Source organism: Lissotriton vulgaris, chromosome 5, assembly GCF_964263255.1.
Source record: "Lissotriton vulgaris chromosome 5, aLisVul1.2, whole genome shotgun sequence".
In the NCBI taxonomy this organism is placed as follows: Eukaryota; Metazoa; Chordata; class Amphibia; order Caudata; family Salamandridae; genus Lissotriton; species Lissotriton vulgaris.
The window spans coordinates 1,140,371,443-1,140,390,992 of NC_141693.1; the positions used below are offsets into that span (position 1 = coordinate 1,140,371,443).

Here is a 19,550-nt window from a genome sequence, read left to right on the forward strand (position 1 = left end):
CATGCAGAACACTGCTTGTGAGCTCATGACGAGCTGAGCTCGTCATGATTAATGGGATTCAAGGATCTGCAGCACAGAGGGGGAATTACTGTAGCAGTCAAGGTGTTAAAGCATTCAATAAATGCAACTTCCAAAGTCTACATCGCTAGCAGGCAGCGTAGCAGCAGTTTATTCCAATTAGACTGTCTGTATATTGCCAACGGTGGGCCTTGCTCTAACCTGAAGCCCATATCTTACCCTGTGAAGTCCATTTCTTCCATAACCAGGGAGGGATGATGTTTTGGATGCAGAGGCCTGCGGGGCTGAAATAAGAAAACAGAGAGCACTGGATGTCAGTGGACAGTGTGATAAGAAGAAATAATCCAGATTTCTACAGAAGTGTTCAGCCAGAGGAGGTTCTGTCCAGTAGGCCCATTGCTGAAGCTTAATCAAGTCTAAAACCAAATATGCATATGGTTATTAGTGACACTGGTCACGAATATCCTTTGCAACTTGGGAGACTATATTTATACAAGATTGTGTTCATAAATTCTTAATGGTAATCATGTATGTGTGAAAGAATTGGTCCAAATAAATCCTGAAAGGTATTACAAGGCATCACAACTCAGTGAAGTCTTAGTTCAGATTCATATACCATGAAAGTACAATAACAGCAGTGGCCACTGATACTCATATTGGATGGTGGAACAAAATAAAGAAAATGTGAAGATGGTGTTTGCAGGTGATGAACAAGTTTAGGCCCAATCACATAACTATTTTAGCCATTTTCAATGTATTTCCCTTATATCCTGACATCAGAAAAGCTTTTAAAATGGTAGAACCTCATGCGTACAACATGATGTGAGACGTCTGCATTTATTATACACAGTCAAACTTTACAAAGGAAATAGTAATATTCTCTGTTAAAGAACACAAACTTGTGGTTCGGGGACAATTCGCTATAAGATCCATCTGTACATCATCCAGAAAGATAGCACCATTTCCTCAGACTGTGCCACAGAATAATAAGATACAGCAAAGGGTTCCAGCCCCTCCACCAAACTACAACAAAAGGTAAAGAAGAGAACGAACACAGGCCACACACGATACTCTACTAGTAAGCGTTCACACCAACACTGATCACTGAAAATGTCCCCCTTGTTCGTCAAGCTGTTTACAAGACTAAAAAAAACTAACTTTCAATCTCCCAAAGCATTAATTTAACTCCCATTACTGTTGACACACAACAAGTCCACTCACTTCCCAGACCCCAATTTCACACAGTTGTCTGGATGTAAGGTCGGTGCTCAACTTAAGGATATGTAGTCCAAAGCATCAGAAGGGAAGGCAATTTAACAGAACATAATGTAAAAGAACACACTGAAATATAAAACATTGTTCCCAAGCCACAGACTGCAACCTGTCTCTGAAACATCCCTAGGACACCAACAAATAGGCTGAACAAACATCCACTTACACGAATGAAGAGGGGAATCATATCTGCTGGCAGGAAGAGGTGGCCGTTCTCTGGTCTCTTTCTCCATTTCTTCTTTCAATATTAACTGCCCCAACCCTGAATTCAGCTGAAGGTACATAAAGAAGGAAAACAGACTGTTTATTCGAGGTGTTTCAAATGAGAAACTATCTCCATGTTTACACTTGCAGATTTCCATTGGTATGGAGAGTGGTAGCAATGTCTTGGCCAATTTACTTTTGTCTCACTGTTAGTCTCCCCTCCTTCGGTAAATGCTAGAGGAAGTTGAGCCCAACATACACTGTGAGCACAACTGTGAGTTTTGACATAAGTCTTACCTAAAATCTCCCAATCTTTCTTTAATGTTAGGGCATAGGACTAAAACCACATGCACATCAACTGATGGGTGAGTTCAGCTTAGTTCACCAAGTCATGCAGGAGCTGACTGGGCCTTTCTTACCAAGATCTCTACTTCACTTTTCTGATGGATAAGGATATTGTGGATTTGAATAGTTTTCAACATTTAACAGTCATACCATCTTCAGGGCTAGAAGACATCTTGGAGGTAGGAATTATTAAAGGGCCAGGGAAGAGATCAAAGATGTGGGGTCGGAGAGCAAATAATTTTGAGATAACATGACAAAGCTGCTACCTGTGCAGAAATACGTGTCACCTACAAGAATCAGGTTGCCTCAGCATCCTATCATTGTTGACCTGATATGGTGTGGTAGGGTTTAGAAACCTTGCAGGTCTATGCCCCAGTTTCCTCGATCAAAGGCTGAAGAACAATTAGACATCTCCAGACGAGAAAGCAGCACACAGGACAACCATCTGCCAGCAAATGTTAAGAGGCCTGAAAGCCCAGGCCAGTAGAGTCTCAGAAGAGAACAGCGTTCCTAAAATGCCCCATCATGGTTCAACCACCCTTGATGAACTACTAGGGTGTTATTTCTACCTTTGATACCCCGGGTTTGGGGTTGTAATCTGAGAGTTCGCAGGTGGAGCATCTCTGTCATTGCAAGCATAATCCATGCAATAGCAATAGTAAAAAGATACATTTGCCTCAGTTTGCTTGAATATGTGTACCCCTCTCCTATGACCTACTTCCTTGCAACAATAAAAAGGAGCAGATACAGCTGAAAGGGGACCATTGTGAAGGGTTCTGAGTGAGGAAAGATCAATTGTCTGTGTTCATTTCAACTCTACTTTTTCTCTGCTTTCACCATTTAGTAGGGCAAGGAGGCTATGGCGGAAGAGGGATCTTTCTTCTGGGCGAAGTGGTCTTCATCTATTTTTTTTTTTTAAAACACTTTAGAGTTGTACTCAGTAATTCGAATCAAGCTGCCTGGCACCGGGCATCACATTGCAGATCTTTGCATTCCAATATAACATGCTTAGATAATAAAGATAGCAATGTATACATGTGAAACAGGAGAGATATGTTATCTCTATGCTGGGCACATGCTGTCAGGAACAAAACCATTTAAACTGTCTTTGAGGCAGAGAAGAGGGACAGAATGGTAGGACAGTCAGGGTGGGTGGGATTACCAGTGGCACCCACGAGCAGGTATAGGCAGGTACAGTCCAAAAATGGGGGTAATGTGGGAGAGACTGGCACTGCAGTCTGCAGGGGCAGTCCTGACACAGGGGCCTCCTGTGCGGGAAAGTTGTGAGAGGGTATTCCAGGTTCACAAGCTCAAATGGTGGGGGAGGACTGATAGTGGGAACCCAGCATCACCCCATGGAGAGGGAAGGACGCGGCCCCTCACGACAGGGGGTCATCTTTGGAGACCATATCTTTATGAGCCTGGACTAGGCCTTCCCATAGGTCTGAGATGGGTAATCCCCGAAGCCTCCTCTTCTCTTCCCTGTGAAGTTATTTGCCCTTAGCCTGCACCCAATGTTGGTGTTCAATATGCCGGGAGGATAGGGTGGGGGGCTTCGCCATCTTCCACTGGCGAATGATGGTGCGGTGCACCAGGAGGCGGACAAGAATAAGGTACCTGGTAGTGAGCTTAGCTCCTTCTGGCCTGGGTTAATCTCCGACGAGAATTGATCGCGGAGTATGTCTGTCCATGAGGCTTTCCAGGACCTCAAGGACCCCGAACCAAACGGGTTGTCATTTCGTACATTCCCAAATCATATGGGTTAGGTTTGCTGGAGACTGTTGGCAGGGGAGCAGTTTGTGGAGCCATAGGGAAGAGTGCCTGCAATTTCTGGGAAGTCAAGTATGCTCTCTGAAAAAAACAGATTTGTATAAACTTAAATCAAGCCTTCTAGGGAATCTGCAAGGGGTTCTGGAGCCTGGCTTGTCATTCTTTATCGCTGAAAACTATGCTGAGTTCATTCTCCCGGTCTGCTTTAAGTGTGCTTAGAGCAACATTCATGTGTGTCTGGAACCCTTTGTACAGCCAGGTCACTAACCTTCTCCCATGTCCCATTGTGTTCTTGGGCATAGCGGGAGAAAAATTTCGGGAATGGAGAAGGGTGAATGTCACGTTGTGAGCATACTAATGACGTCCTGTCCTGACCCTAAGTGACCTTCATCTATATGGAAATACTGCCCTACCATTCAAACTGCTTTCTTCTTCCATTACAGTCATAAAGTTGCAATCCATTTAAAATAAAAGACATAAAAGCAGTTTGTGAATACGTCTAAATAATGTGCAAGTTATATGCAACACATTTTAACCTATGACTGTCTCTAAGTCTAAAGACGTTCTGTTGATTTTCAGTTAATAACAAACATCTTTTCCCAAATCATTATAATTAACTGAGAGAGTAACTTTCAGCGGGACTGCAAGTCCCTTCATTCTTAGCCCTTAGGGTCCTTGGAGGTGCTCCAACCCACCATTGCCAGCAGCTGAGATGCTGCACAGCGCTATAAAATGCATTTCATTGTCCAGCGGCACATAAGGAAATTTCAACTGGACTGCAAGTTCCATCATTCTTAGGGTCCCTGGAGGCGGCCATTCGCTCCAGCCCGCGATTGCCAGCAGCTGAGACTTCGCACAGCGCTATAAAGCGCATTTTGTTGTCATGCAGCGTGCAAGGCAACCGGGCCAAGCCTGAGCCCATCCTGCGCCCGTCAGTGCTAGGAACAGGTGGGGTGGGGCCAACCCCCTAAGATCACGTTTGAAAACTGATTGCTTTATCCACGGTAAGCCAATTTTTCTTAAAAAGAAGAAGGGGGAAAGTCAGCCCTGCATTGAATTGTCTCTCCTTTCATATTCTACGCTGACTGACAAAAGAGAGCTGCTCTGACTTTAGCCCCTTGGCCAAATTTACTCCAACTTTCTGTTTTCACACAAACAGATGAGGAGAGGGGTACACCTTAGGTTTTAAATACTCCATAAAAGAAATGTTTGAGAGTGGCATTTCAGATAACATCTCTTACTTTAGCACAGGGAGTTTGTGCTTGTAATGGACGCGCAAACTCAAATAGAGGAGTCAATTTCACTTACAAAACGGCCAATTCTAGGAGTCAAATCGATTATATTACTTGATTTAAATCTATGGCCCACTGTCCAGAATTGTAATTCAATGCTCTGCAGACAGCCTGCCTCAAGAGTCCTTATTCCACGCCGGTTAAAACATGGGCGCAAAAACTTTCTTTGAAGAGACACTAATAGAGTACATATGTACATAATATGTGATAAAGACTTGGAATTAGGGCCATATCTTCTACAACATGAGCAAGAGTGACAGGATTGCCATCATATAATTGTTTATAAAGGTATAAGGAGAAACCTCCTGATCAAATGTAGATGCAAGATAGGTCTGCCACTGACATTCCTTTGATGACTTCATTTGGGGATTATGCCTGTGCAACATGTTTTGCCGGGTTGCTGTTTTGCAGTTAGTGAGAACAAACACTTGGGTCAAATCTCTGCAATGGTCACTCTTTGTGATGCTCAGAATGCTTTCTCTAGTGTCCTCAGTGCCCAGCCGTGGCAGCTTGACATCCAGATTCAACAAGCACCAGAAGTCATCAAAGATCTGTACCGCACCCAAGTCTTGATCTGCAGCAGTGCCAAAGTCTTCCTGGAACCAGCCACCTTCCACCCTGGTCAGGGCTGTCAGCAACACCTTACAACATCATAAGTATGTGCCAATAAAGCACTTGGTGCACTATGCGGAGCTTAGTTCCTTACAATGAGCTTCAATGTGAGAACCTTTTCCCTCTCCACACCAGGATTATGTGTGCTCCTAATGCCCATAAGCTAACCATTACTTGAATTTAAATTCAAAAGGGCCGCCTAGCCGAGCCCTTTTGATACCTGGCTCGGGTACCACGTATCAAAAGGGCTCGGCTAGGTGGCCGGTCCTTTAGATTCCTTGCTCCTCAGCTATGGAACTCCTTACCGGTGTCTTTGCGGAATACCGCGAACCTGCTTGTCTTCAGGAAAGACTTAAAAACTTGGCTGTTCTCTGGATAGTCCATTTCCTCTTTTAGGCCCTTGTTTCTTTTATTGTTATGTTTTCCAGCTTTTTCTTTGGTCTGGAGCACAAAGCGCCGGGACACTCCTTTGGAGTAGCCGTTGCGCTATAAAAGTCCCATTTTAACATAACATAACATAACATAATATGTATGTAAGCAAATTCTTCTGAAGACAGAATTTATTTCTACGGGTGGGCGGAACTCGCGGACTTACCTAAAACCTCCATGAGGTTCTAGAGACTTCTGTTTACGGCAGAATTCAGTATGTCACGCTGCTCGCACTGATTATTAGCGCTGGGAGTTTGTTCTGCGCTGTAAAATCAGTGCAAACTGCACCAAGCAGCTTGGCAGAAGGCACTGTTTTCCTAATGAAGTACAAGTAGATTTTCTACTCGAGGAGCCGCTGTCCCAACGCGAGCGGTAGCGACCTGCCTTGACTGCCTGAACTGGCGAGCTGTGCACAAGAAAAAATTCCACCACGCGCAGTTGGCAGAGTTTTTTCAGAACTCCACATTCCAAGCAGAGTGGGCAAAACTCTGCTAACTCGGCGGGAGGAACAGCGTTTATTATTCACCCCTATTTATTTCATGGGTAAATAGTAAAGTAATTTGCCTTTCATTGGTAATTGTATTAATGAGGTCTAAGACTCCAGGTTCAGGCTAGGTTGTGTTTCCCTTAAGGTTTGTACGTCCTAGTTGTCAATTCAATTATACCGCTCTGCTGTGCAGAACGGGTGAACGTGCCTCGCTCACTTATTATCACACCAAGTTGAAGAACAGCTAGAGAAGGGGAGAGCGGCACGCTGTCTTCTAAAAACACATGCACAATGTCATAGATTAAGCAAACTGAACCAGTAGCAGGAGGCAAACAGTTTTTTTGTTCCCCAGCAAATTCGTTTTTAAATCCTCCTGAGTATAGACCAAAGTTGCTGGTCAAATGTACTAAAAAATTTGCCATTTGCCAAATATACCCTGTCTTGTAGTTCTATAAGCCTGATACACAAATGCTTTTCAGTCAAATTTAAGCAATCAAAACTTGTCATTTTTGCTAGTATACTACCTGATAGCAGGTCACAAAACCAGGACCTTTAGAACCAGCAACTGAGAATTCTGACTGTCGGAAAGTCTTGATATGGATACTCAGTATTCATTAGCAATTTCTAGTGATGACACTTGGTAAGTGGTCTAACTGTGGTGAAAACACACATGCCAAGCCCCTTGTCGGAATTCACATAATAAACAGTGCCTGTCCTACTCTTCTAAACTCATACCTCAGCGAACAATGTTAAAGTAGCATTATAAGTGTTTTGAAAGTGCATCTAATTTTCAAAGGGGTTATAGCAATAACTGAATTCCCACAGAAAATATTTTCCCATGAAATGAAAAGGAGCTTAAATGCATGTTTTTTTAAATTTCTCAACTTGCCAGAAAGGAGACCTAGGATTAAAATAGAGGAATTAAAAAATGTTTTACCATGTTAATTTTCCACGAAAAGTAATCTCAGCATCCTATGAATATGTTGAATGTTGGTGCACTTTCCAACACTTACTAAATCACATGATCCTGAATCATTCGGATGTTCGACAGTGCAAAAAACAACCCAATTTCCAGGAAGACTGGGATAAAAGAAGCTTTTACAACCAAAAAGGTTTTTCGCGTGTAGGAAAACAATTTAAATAGGACAAATGTGGCACTATGCAACATATGTAAATATGTAGGTCTACAACGATCACTTCTGTAGGCTTACAATTGCCTAAATCTCAGTACGTTTGTATAATTAGCTCCATATGTTTTATCAATGTTACTGATGTACTGTGGTTAGAAATTCACGCTGTGTGCTACATTTGCCAGAAGCTATTCTTGCTTATGCCAACTAAGAGATCAGCCTTCTTTTACCCATGACCAACAAGAGCTTTTATTGAACTTGATCCTCAAACTGCCCCTCCCCAAAAACTACAGCTATCCATGCACCGCACTAGTAGGGATACTTCTCATCCAAACAGCACCAAAGGGTTGTGGCCACCTAACATGCAAGCCTAAAATTATGTTTGCAAACATATACATCATGCATTAAAGTGTAAAAGTAAAAAAAGTAAAGGTGTTGTCATCTAAGGATGGTGTGCATATATTTATATAAAAATAAAAGTGTAGAGGGAGCGTGGCCAGCCATCATGGCCGCGAGGACGTGACTCCGATCGGCTCCGCGATGAGCCCTGTGAGTCTGACCGTTTTGCTTCGCAGCACCCAGTGGAAACACCCAGGAATGCTGATGCTGAGGGAGCGAACATAAGCGAACACTTCTAGAAGACTTTTATTGGGCAGAGAGGTGTGGCGTCAGTCTCCAGACTGCAACGACGGACCCGCGGAGTGAAGCCAAGATGGCGGCAGCGCCAAGCGGCCGCTAGGAGCACGACCAAGTGACTTCGATGCGACTTGATCCTGCGGAAGCCCGCACCCTGAGTGAGGGATCGCTAACCTGGGGGGCGCCCCTGATCCCACTGGGAGAGCAAGAAGCATGGGGCGAGGTCGCGGTGAGGATCGGTAAAGCGCATGGTTAGACGTGGGAGGATGGTAAGAGGGGCCCTTTTCACAGCACCTAAGACATGGGGTATCTCCCAAGAAGAGGCAGAGGCGACCGCCATATGTGGACTCGGTAATGCAACCACAGCTGCCCAAAAAGGAGAGTGAGCAGCCCACTACATCAAACTGAAAAACCCAAGGGCATGTGCCTGATCTTATGATAAAGGAGGAACAATATAAGCAGTATATTAAGACGAGAAGTGGTCCCCAGTCACTGAATCAGGCACTCTGGCAGTGGAGAGGGCCCCCCTAGAAGAAGTGCCACCAGATCTGCTCTGAAGGCATCCAGGATCTTCCATGCTCCTGCTTAGCCGAGGTGAGAGTGGGCACCCTCGGCATCTTCACCCCCACGTCCGATCTTATAGCTCCCACGTTGGGTGGCGTGGCATAGACCGTAAGACCTGCCCCTATGCCACCGAAAAAAGCCCAACCTGACAAGGTCGCCAGCTACTTTGGCTCATCCAAGCCAGGTGGAGGTGAAGAGGAAGGGAACCCACTGACTGAGAAGATGGCGCTTACCGGGGAGGACTTATTGGCAACCTTGAAGGAGTTCAAGAGGGAACTATGAGACGATATCAAAGCGGACATAGGTGCATCTTTTGACTCCTTCAAAGCAGAGATGGCAATAAAAATGGAGGCCCTCCAGGCGGATGTAGACTCCATTGGAACGCGCACACTGGACTTGGAGGCAAAATGTCAGGAGCGGGAGGGTCGACTTCAACCCTTAGAAGTGAATACAGAGTCCCTCACCGTCCAGCTGAACTCTGCCCTATTAAAATGTGAAGACTTGGAAAATTGCTCTCTAAGAGACAATATTAGAATGAGGGGCCTTGAGGAAGGGAAAGAAGGATCAGATTTGGATTCCTTAATGGTAGGCCTCTTCTCTAGCGTGCTGGGGGAGGACACAGGAGAAGTGCGACTGGAGAGAGTCCAAAGGGTAGGCCCGACAACACAAGGTGAGAGCAGATGCCCGAGTGATATTCTAGCCAAATTCAGCTCCTTTAGAGTTAAAGAACTGGTCCTTCGAAAAGCTAGATATAGAAACTCAATGAAATTCCAGGGAGCTACATACGCACTTTTCCAAGACGGGGCCCAGGTCACAATTGCTCGCCGTCAGCAATTGCACCTGATCACTGCGGCCCTACGGGAGCACCAGATAAAATATCATTGGACATATCCCTTCGGAATAGCCTTTTCTCCCCAACGATAAGCAACATCACTTCACAGGGTTGGAGGGGGCGGTGGACCTCCTCGTCCTTGCGAAATCAACTCTGCAACAGGAAGCATAGGGAAGAGGAGAAAGGAGCAATCTTCAGGCCGAGGGTCACCTGGACCCTGGCAGGCAGCCAATAAAGGGGGCAGATCAGTGCAACGGTAATTGTGAGGTCGCTTCCCTATACAGATGCCAAACAGAGTGGGCGTACAGTTGCTGCTACTTTGTTGAGGGACTTGTTACAGGGGGGGGGTACACCAAATGAGGAACTACTCGTTAAGTGATCTCGGTTAATGGGATCCAGAGAAGGGGAATGCCCCCTGTCCTCCCTTTACTGGAGGATCAGTTTGCTTTTGGACGCACTCTGCCTGCTCCAACATGGACTATGACTATGGCCATTCCAGATTCAGTACCCTAAAGGAATACTCATGGGGCTTTAGGAGCGGGAATGTCTTGCCCGAGAAGCCGCCAATAAACTAAGCCCTACGGGGGCTTTGCGGACTTCCGGAACTGCCTTTTGTTTTATTTCACTGTTACAGTTTTTTCTAGGGTGTCTAGCATGGAGAATAGATAGGAGGATTAATGGGGGTGAGGGTTCGGACAACGGGAAGATTTCTGAGACCCAGGCGCCCAGGTGGGACGGGACGCTATGCCACCATAAATGGTAGTGAACTTTATGTCCTGGAGCGCTAGGGGCCTCGACTCCCCTAACAAAAGACAACGCGTGTGGACATTTTTGGGGGATCAGCAGGGACAATTAGTAGCCTTGAAGGAGACTAACCTTATGAAAGGGGAAGACCACAGGTTTAAGCATAGAAACGACCACATGATTTTTCGTTCCTTTAATGTGAAAAAGCAGAATGTGGTGGTCATGATGTTTCACTCTTCTTTACGAATTTCTTGACTGCGACACTAAAATGGATAAGGAGGGGAGGTTCCTGATGGTTTGGGGGGAGTTGAGGGGTCGCCCTTGCTCTATAGCTACAGTCTATGCTCCCAATACCGGCCAGGCGGAATTTCTTCTCACATTCATTGCAACACTGGAGGGTTTTGCATCAGAGGACATCATCCTAATGGGGGACTTTATTCTTATCTGGGATCCCAAGACTGACACCACTTACCCACAGAGGGCCACGGGGGAGTCTTTAGTGCGGCGCTGAAATCGTCCCTGCAGTTAATAAGGCTGCTCGATGTTTGGAAGGCCCTTAACCCCTCAACACAGAATTACTCCTTCCTCTCTGCTCCTCTCCCACTTCCACAGATCATATTCCAGGATTGACCATGTCTTTGTTAGCCAGTCACTTCTACAGGCATTCACGGGGTCCCATATCCACCCTATAAGCCTCTTGAACCATACCCCTTTGACTTGTTTACTCAATTGGCCGGCGCCAAGATTCTAAGCTGGCCAGATCGTATTCCCACAATATTTTATACCTAGATAGACTTCACCGGGGATGACTTACACAAAGCAATTAAAGATTATTTCCTTATAACCCTGCTGATACATCCTACGGAAAGAATTGGGACACCTTCAATATGTTTATACGAGGGCAATGCATCGCACTCACCTCCACCCAGAAAAAACTTCAGACTAAAGAAAGATTGACACTAGAGAAGGAATTACTGGAGGCTGATCTGGCCCACAAGGACTCTCCGTCCGCCCCCTCTTTGCGGAAAGTTACAGCTCTCAAATGGAAGCTCAATGCTATTTACACTAATAGGGCTGAAAAAACAATCTTGAGGCTTCAGGCTCGAGGCTATGAAGGTAAGGACAAGATTGGCTCAATGCTAGCATGACAGCTTAGGGAAAAAAAGGAAAGGCAATATGTCAAACAAATTGTAGATGGAGATGGGGCCCTACAGGTGAGCAAGACAGATAAAGCAGGGGTGTTCTGTGCTTTCTATCGAACCCTCTATAGGGCTGATCCCCCTCTGGAATGAGACTAGACCCAATACTTGGACTCAGCGGTGCTCCCCCAAGCCACCACAGCAGCCAATGAGGAGCTCGGTCGCCCCATAACGCAAGAAGTGGTCCAAAGTGCAATAGACAGCCTTAAGCTACACAAGGCCCCGGGACCTGATAATCTTACTTCTCAGTTCTACCGAACATTTGCTACTGAGTTAACTACCCGACTCACTGATCTCTTCAACGATATAGCGGCAAACTAGTCTGTGTCCTCTTCTATGGGGGAGGCCCTAATCAAGGCCATCCCAAAGGAGAAGGACTTCAGCCACGCCACAGAGCTTCAATGGACGGACCACAGCTGCGTCCACTTCACCTTCAAGAGAACGACGACCCACCAACACCAGCAACAGGCCGCCCGCAGAAGCTGGAACAAGATCACAGCAGACCAGCTCGCCACCTCCCTGAGCCAGCACCCTCCTGCCAGCTCAGCGAACCCCAGCCAGGCCGCCGACAACCTCACGAAGTGGATCAGCAACTGCAGGGACGAACTCGCCCCACTGAGGACCCCGCCTAGCAGACCCGGCAGCAAAAAGGCCCCATGGTTCACAGACGAACTCAAGAGCTCCAAGAAGAACTGCCGAGCCCTCGAGAAAGTCTGGAGAAGGGAACCGACACCGGACAACAGGACCTCCTTCAAACTTGCCACCCGGAAACACCACCAGCTGATCCGCGCCGCCAAGAAAACAGCATTCAAGGACCGGTTGGACAACAACGCACACAACTGCAAGGAACTCTTCAACATCGTGAAAGAGCTTTCCAACCCCAGCGCAGGAAACAAAGACATCACCCCATCGCAAGACCTCTGCAACTCCCTCGCTTCATACTTCCACAACAAGATCGCGGACATACACAACAGCTTCAACAACCAACCAACGCACACCATGACCGAACAACCACCCCCCACCACCACCCTACACGCCTGGACCCCGATCAGCACCGAAGATACCATCCGCACGATGAACTCCATCCACTCCGGATCACCGACCGACCCCTGCCCTCACCACGTCTTCAACAAGGCCGACGCTGTCATCGCACCCCACCTACGAGACATCATCAACACATCCTTCGACACCACCATCTTCCCTGAGAGCTGGAAACACGCCGAACTCAGCGCTCTACTCAAGAAACCAACAGCGGACCCCACCGACCTCAAGAATTACCGCCCCATCTCGCTCCTCCCGTTTCCAGCCAAAGTCATCGAGAAGACCGTCAACAAGCAGATGGCCGCCTTCCTCGAGACGAACGGATCCCTCGACCCCTCACAGTCCGGCTTCCGAGCCAATCACAGCACCGAGACCGCCCTCATCGCCGCCACCGATGACATCCGAGCCCTGATGGACAATGGAGAAACAGCGGCCCTCATCCTCCTAGACCTCTCCGCGGCATTCGACACGGTCTGCCACCGCACCCTAGTACGGCGCCTCAGCAACATCGGAATCCAGGACAAGGCGCTGGAATGGATCATCTCCTTCCTCGACGGAAGAACACAGAGAGTCCGCCTACCACCGTACAAGTCAGAGGCCTCCGAAGTCATCTGCGGTGTCCCTCAAGGATCATCTCTGAGCCCCACCCTCTTAAACGTCTACATGAGCCCCCTCGCGGCCATCGTACGCAAACACAACCTCAGCATAATCTCCTACGCCGACGACACCCAGCTGATCCTCTCCCTGACCAACGACCCCGCCGCCGCCAGAGCCAACCTGCACGAAGGGATGAAAGAGGTAGCCGAGTGGATGACGACCAGCCGCCTGAAACTGAACTCGGACAAGACGGAGGTCCTCATCCTGGGCTCCTCACCCTCCGCCTGGGACGACTCCTGGTGGCCTCCCGCCCTGGGCACCGCACCCAAACCAACAGACCATGCACGCAACCTGGGCTTCATCCTGGACTCCTCCCTCTCCATGACCAGGCAAGTCAACAACGTCTCCTCGGCGTGCTTCAACATCCTACGCATGCTACGGAAGATCTTCTGGTGGATCCCTACCGAGACCAGGAAGACCGTCACCCAGGCCCTCGTCACCAGCCGACTGGACTACGGCAACGCCCTCTACGCCGGTACCACCGCCAAGCTCCAGAAGAGACTCCAGCGGATCCAGAACGCCTCAGCCAGACTCATCCTCGACATCCCACGAACCAGCCACATCTCCGGACATCTGAGAGACCTTCACTGGCTCCCCGTCAACAAAAGAATCACCTTCCGCCTTCTCACCCACGCACACAAAGCCCTACACGACCAAGGCCCGAGCTACCTCAACAGCAGAGTCAACTTCTACGCTCCCAAACGCCACCTCCGATCAGCCAACCACGCCCTCGCCGCTGTCCCCCGCATCCGAAGAGCGACTACAGGAGGAAGGTCCTTCTCCTACCTGGCCGCCAAGACCTGGAACTCCCTCCCGACCGACCTGCGCCTGACCCAAGACCACCTCTCCTTCAGGAAGAAGCTGAAGACCTGGCTGTTCGAGCGGTAGCGGCACCCCCCCCCCCCCCCCCCCAGCGCCTTGAGACCCTACGGGTATGTAGCGCGCTTTACAAGTGTCACTGATTGATTGATTGATTGATCCCCAGGCCCGCGCCTCGTACAGGACTATAGCCCTGTTAAATTTAGACGCCAAACTATATTCCAAAGTCCTAGCCAATAGATTAGAAGAGGTCTTGCCTACTCTCATACATCCCGATCAATCAGGCTTCATCAAGGGGTGGCCAGACCAATGACAATTTGCATAGGGTGTTCGACCTCGAAGATAAAGAAGAAACATATTCCCCTGGCCCTGCTTTTTTTGGATGCAGAGAAGGCCTTAGATCGGGTCGATTGGTCCTTCTTAATACATACCTTACTCCGCTTTGGGTTCTGTGAGGCCTTTCTGGGAATAGTTGGTAAATGGGGTCACGTCAGAGTTCTTTGAGCTAGAACGGGGAGCCAGATAGGGCTGCCCCTTGTCCCCAATGCTCTTTGCCTTGGTATCGAACCATTAGCGGCGAAGATTAGATCAAACTCCGAGATTAGTGCCATCAGTTTTGTCTCAGACAAGCACAAGATCTCACTTTTTGCAGATGATGTCCTCCTGCCGATCACCAATCCTACTGACTCCCTAGCGGCGATATAGCCTGAATTAGTGCATTTTGAATGAGTATCCGGGTTCAAGGTCAACTTTTAGACAATGCTTCTAGAGATGCAGAGGGACATCGAGGAAGCATCCCCATTTAGATGTGTACGAAAGGGAATAACTTACCTAGGCATCAATACTACTCTGAAACTGGCAGACCTATGTAAGGCCAACTCCCCCCCTGCTGCGAGAACTCAAAGCCGATCTCAAGAGATGGAGCTCAGAATATCTGATGTGGATAGGACGACTTAATGCCACAAAAATGAATGTCCTTGCCTTCTTTATCTCTTACAGGGCCTTCCCATCACTCTAGATAACTACATATTTAAAGAATTACAAACTATGTCTACGAAATTCATCTGGCAAGGCCAGAGGGCACGGTTGTCCCCACGTCTGCTAGCAAGACCACGATCAGAGGAGGGGTTTGCTCTCCCAGACTATCTTCAGTATAATAGAGCCGCACAGCTCCGAGTCCTGGGTAAGTGGTTCCTTAAAGCCTCTGAGAAACTGTGGCTTCACATGGATTGACAGGTGGCGGGTCGAACCATCAGGGATTTGCCCTGAAAACAGAAGATGGAAAGACCGACTAACACCTACTTGAGTATCCCTACAGCAACCACCTTAAGGTATGGGACACTGTAACTAAAGCCCTTTAGCTGACTACTTTTCCGTCCCCTTAGACCCCTGTTCATTTCAACTCGGCCTTCCCCCTGCACTCGAACAAGTGCTCTTTGATAAATGGAAAGAGGGGTGATGTCTCACGATATCCGACCTCTTACTTGGGGGAGAGGTGCGGATATTCGCAGATTGCGTAAACAGGTTTAAGCTCCCACCCACAGAAGAGTACCACTATGTTCAGTTAAAACACTGGGTACAGCAGCCTCAGCTACTACAGGCAGTGACCAGAGATCTGCTCCCGGTGGAAAGATTTGTTCAAACCGGTATCACAGCCAAGGGTTGCGTCGCTTTCTTATACTCCCTCCTGCTCTCTCTCAGCCCACTCCAGGTGCCTCGACACAGAAGATTTTGGGATAGCACTTTACGGGCTCCGCCTACAGAGAAGAAATTGGAAACCCTCTATAAAGATATTACAAAATATAACCGATCTATGTTTTAGAGGGAAGCCCACTATAAAGTTATGTATGACTGGTATCTCCATCCCCAGAAATGACATGCTATCTTTCCGAACACATCTGATAGATGCTGGCGAGGATGCGGACTGTTGGGAGAATTCCGTCACATTTGGTGGGACTGTTCCTCTATCCAACCCTTTTGGAAGGAGATCCTATCCCAAATCAAACAAATCCTGGGCTACCCGATCTCTGAGTCCCTGGAACACAGACTCTTAGGTGTCCGAGCCCCCGGCCTCAAACACCAAACCCAGGGAGACCGTTCCATTATGTGGCTATGTTTGGGGGCAGCCAAGATGGCCATAGCTGCGGCATGGAAGAAACCAGAGGCCCCCTCCCTTACTCAGTGGCACGTCCGACTGTGGCACGCCTTGGCCCTTGAACAGATGTCAGATGTCATAGAAGACTCTTGTAAAAGTTTTGATTACCATTGTTGGCATGTGGGCCTAGGCTGCAAGCCCTTCACCTTTTCATGATATAATAGTAGGAGCCCCCGTGAGGTCCAGAGATCCTGGTTCTCCCCGGGCCTTCTCACGCTGGTTGTGGGAGCCGAATTATCCGCTCCCCACCCATTAAGGTTGTAACTATGCACCCCTGACACTTTGGAAATGTTTGTTTTTCTTCTTTTTCTTTTACTTTTTACCTTAATTGATTAGGGGTTCTAAGTTAGATGTATTTTGTTAGCTCCTACAACAGGAAGCAGAAATAATATGTGACATGTAAAGTGTTGTAAAGAGATATTGCAGAGACCAATCCTCCAATTTTGGACAGCATTCCCCAGGCAAGCGGGGAACGTTCTTTAGCTATCTAATGCTCTTGCAATGTACCAGTAGGAATATTTGAGCTGGGGTGAGCTATAAAGGTTGTATCTTAGTGTAAACTCAATAAAAAGATTCTGACAGAAAAAATTTACCTTCACAGATTTTTTTTTAATGAAAGCAGAAATAAAAGCAACAGTTGGCCCGCAAACCCTGCCACTGAAGTGGCCTATATTCTGGGCACCTGTGCACATGTGCCCAAGCAAAATGCTGTCACTTACAGTGAACAGAGGCAATGGCTGAGGTGGGCTGGTCTACTGGCCCATACTGTGGTGGGTGTAAGCATAATGTGTATTCAACTTGAACAGATCAATGGATAACGGGAGCAGACTGAAATCCCCAATATGCATGTTTATATGTTTGTATGTGTGTATCTATGTCTCTAAGCCAGAACAAAAAAATTCTGTTGTCACCCACCTTCATCAACTGCTCCTCCTGAAGCTGTCTGCGTTTCTGTAGCTCCTCATCTTCCTCCTCTCGGCTGCTGGACCTGCGCCTTGTGTCGGAGCCTGCTTTTTGAAAAACAAGGCTAACTAAGTTGTACAAGCAAAAACCACCTCAAAGAGACATCTCAATTCCATTCAGTGACATCAACTAGCATTCAAAGAAGAATGCCACAATCAGCAGGCACTTTTTGCTCAGTGCCTATGATCAGTTTAAGACTTTAAATGCAAAATTGCTCTGATTATTCGGTGAAAATCTGTAGTTTTCTATGTTTGTAATTGCAGGACCTACTATTATCTATTATTATCTCACTGTAGTAGCTCTGTCTTATGTTGTTGTTGTCTGTCTTTTACGGTCACTAATTAAAGCACCGGGACACTCCTTTGGAGTAGCCGTGCGCTATAAAAGACTGACCTAACATCTAACATCTGGAATTTAAATGTATATATGTATTTAGGAAGCATCATTTGATTGACAAGAAAGAATTATTTAAATAAAGTAAGATTTCCTTAGAGGCTGGTGCTCTTGAATGCCTAGTAGAGGTGACATCTCTCATATGTCAGGCGAGTGTAGCCTCGCCAACAAAATGGATGCTAAGGATCTCCTGCAGCTTACAAACAGAGCATAAATATTCCAAGAGGAAATATTGTCAACAACAAAGTACTGCATTGAACCAAAGCTGCTTCAGTGAATAGCATACACCATAACACAAGCATATCGCCCAATAGTACCTACCATTCAAGCACCACCATATTGAATGACTGTTGGAAAAAACATTTTCTGACCATGCTGGATTAGCAGTTCTGAAATATTATCTCCAGAGTTTCTTTTGGTGAGCTGTCTAATAAATGTAAGAGATGGAATATGTCTATGTAAGGCCTGTTTTACTATTGTGCAACAGGAACACATTGTTTCTGTTTTGCCACCAACTTCTAGAAGCCTATATTTGTCTATCAGCTTTCCAATGGGATGTTTGAAATGTGACCTCAACACAACTTGCAGCAGAGAACAGAGGATCAATAAGGCTCTGATAAATGTTACAATATTACAATGGGCACTGCTGACTCTCAGTGACATTTAAACTCCAGCATCTGTCCAGGTCAAGAGTTTGAGAGTTAAGGATGTACGGCCACATGCATCAAGGTATTTAGGAATCGCAACAGTGCGATTCGGTAAAATCGTCCGTTTGCGATTCCTAAATACCTTTTTAGTATGCATCAATCTTTTTTGGAAAAAACGCTATTTTTAGCGATTTCCAAAAATGCGATTGCTTCTAAGGAATCGCAAATTTGCGATTCCTTAAAAGCAATGCATGATTGTTTTTAAAATTGCGAATTCGCAATTAGGGTGGGCAAATTACCACGAGGGTGAACCTCGTGGTAATTTGCGAAAAAGGTTTAAAATGCTCAAATTAGCATTTTAAACACTGTCATGTTACAGACACACATGTCCTTAGGACATGTGTGTGTGAAACATCCATTTTAAAATACATTTCAGGGGTGCAGGGGGGGTCCTTTGGATCCCCCCCTGCACCCATGGAATGCATTAACATTTTGCGAATTCCAATTTGCGAATTCGCAATTCCCATTGATTCCTATGGGCCTTTTGGCCCATAGGAATCAATGGGATTTGCGAAATCGCAAATTGGAATTCGCATAATATTTGCGATTCGGTAAAAATTGCGATTTTTACCGAATCGCAAATTTTATGCAATTTCAATCATGCATCCCGTTTTGCGATTCCTTATTTGCGATTCCCTAAAAATCGCAAAGAAGGAATCGCAAAAACGGACTTTGATGCATGTGGCCGTAAGAGTCAAACACTACACTTACAGACCTCCTGTGCACCCTTTTGCAGATATTTTGAAAAAATACAGCTGGAATAATAAGCTGCAAATTATTTTAGGAATATTTAGTAGAAATACCTGAAAGTTGCAAACCGGTGGGTTAATGCATATTTTCACATTAGGATTTCACCTGGCATTAGAAGCACAATTCCGAAAGATGGCAGAATTAAAGCCTCAAAAATGAGCGCGATCCACACATCCTGACTTAGAAGTTGTGGATGTGTTGACCCTTTAAGTGAATTAGAACCTTCGTCATCTACCAGGAACGCTAGAGCTTCTTCTCCTTTTACTGGTGTTTACGCTTCGGTCTCTTTTATGCGCTTTGGACCTTCTGTTACATTTTGGAATTTTGGACCTTCCTCAACTCTTGTGGTACTTTAAAGGGTCCCTGTCCCTTCACCACTGTAAACTCTGGCACCTCTCATGGATTTAAGCCATCTTTGTATCTTAGTGACTTTGGAATTTTCTCAACTTTTAATGCCTGTTGACCTCCATAATCTCTTTGACTTTGATGCTTTTTCCTTTCTTAGTAACTATGAACTAACGGCATTATTTA

The 19,550-nt window shown here is 46.5% G+C and overlaps 1 protein-coding gene across 17 annotated transcripts in view; it reads right to left on the reverse strand.

The window, feature by feature from the left end:
- The window catches only part of ABLIM1 (actin binding LIM protein 1), an 899,845-nt gene that overhangs the window by 21,749 nt on the left and 858,546 nt on the right, over positions 1-19,550 (reverse strand). For 11 of the 17 annotated variants that reach the window (XR_015295979.1, XM_086922886.1, XM_086922881.1 and 8 more), the window contains 3 exons: positions 17,122-17,216; positions 1,457-1,562; positions 238-302 (listed from right to left, as the gene is read on the reverse strand). Coding sequence is in view for 15 of the 17 variants with exons in the window: in XM_086922886.1 (XP_086779012.1) it covers positions 238-302; positions 1,457-1,562; positions 17,122-17,216 (266 nt within the window). In the remaining 2 variants the exon portion in view is untranslated. The remainder of the gene's footprint in view (positions 1-237; positions 303-1,456; positions 1,563-17,121; positions 17,217-19,550) is intronic. The other 6 variants (XR_015295980.1, XM_086922894.1, XM_086922895.1 and 3 more) reach the window with 1 other exon arrangement.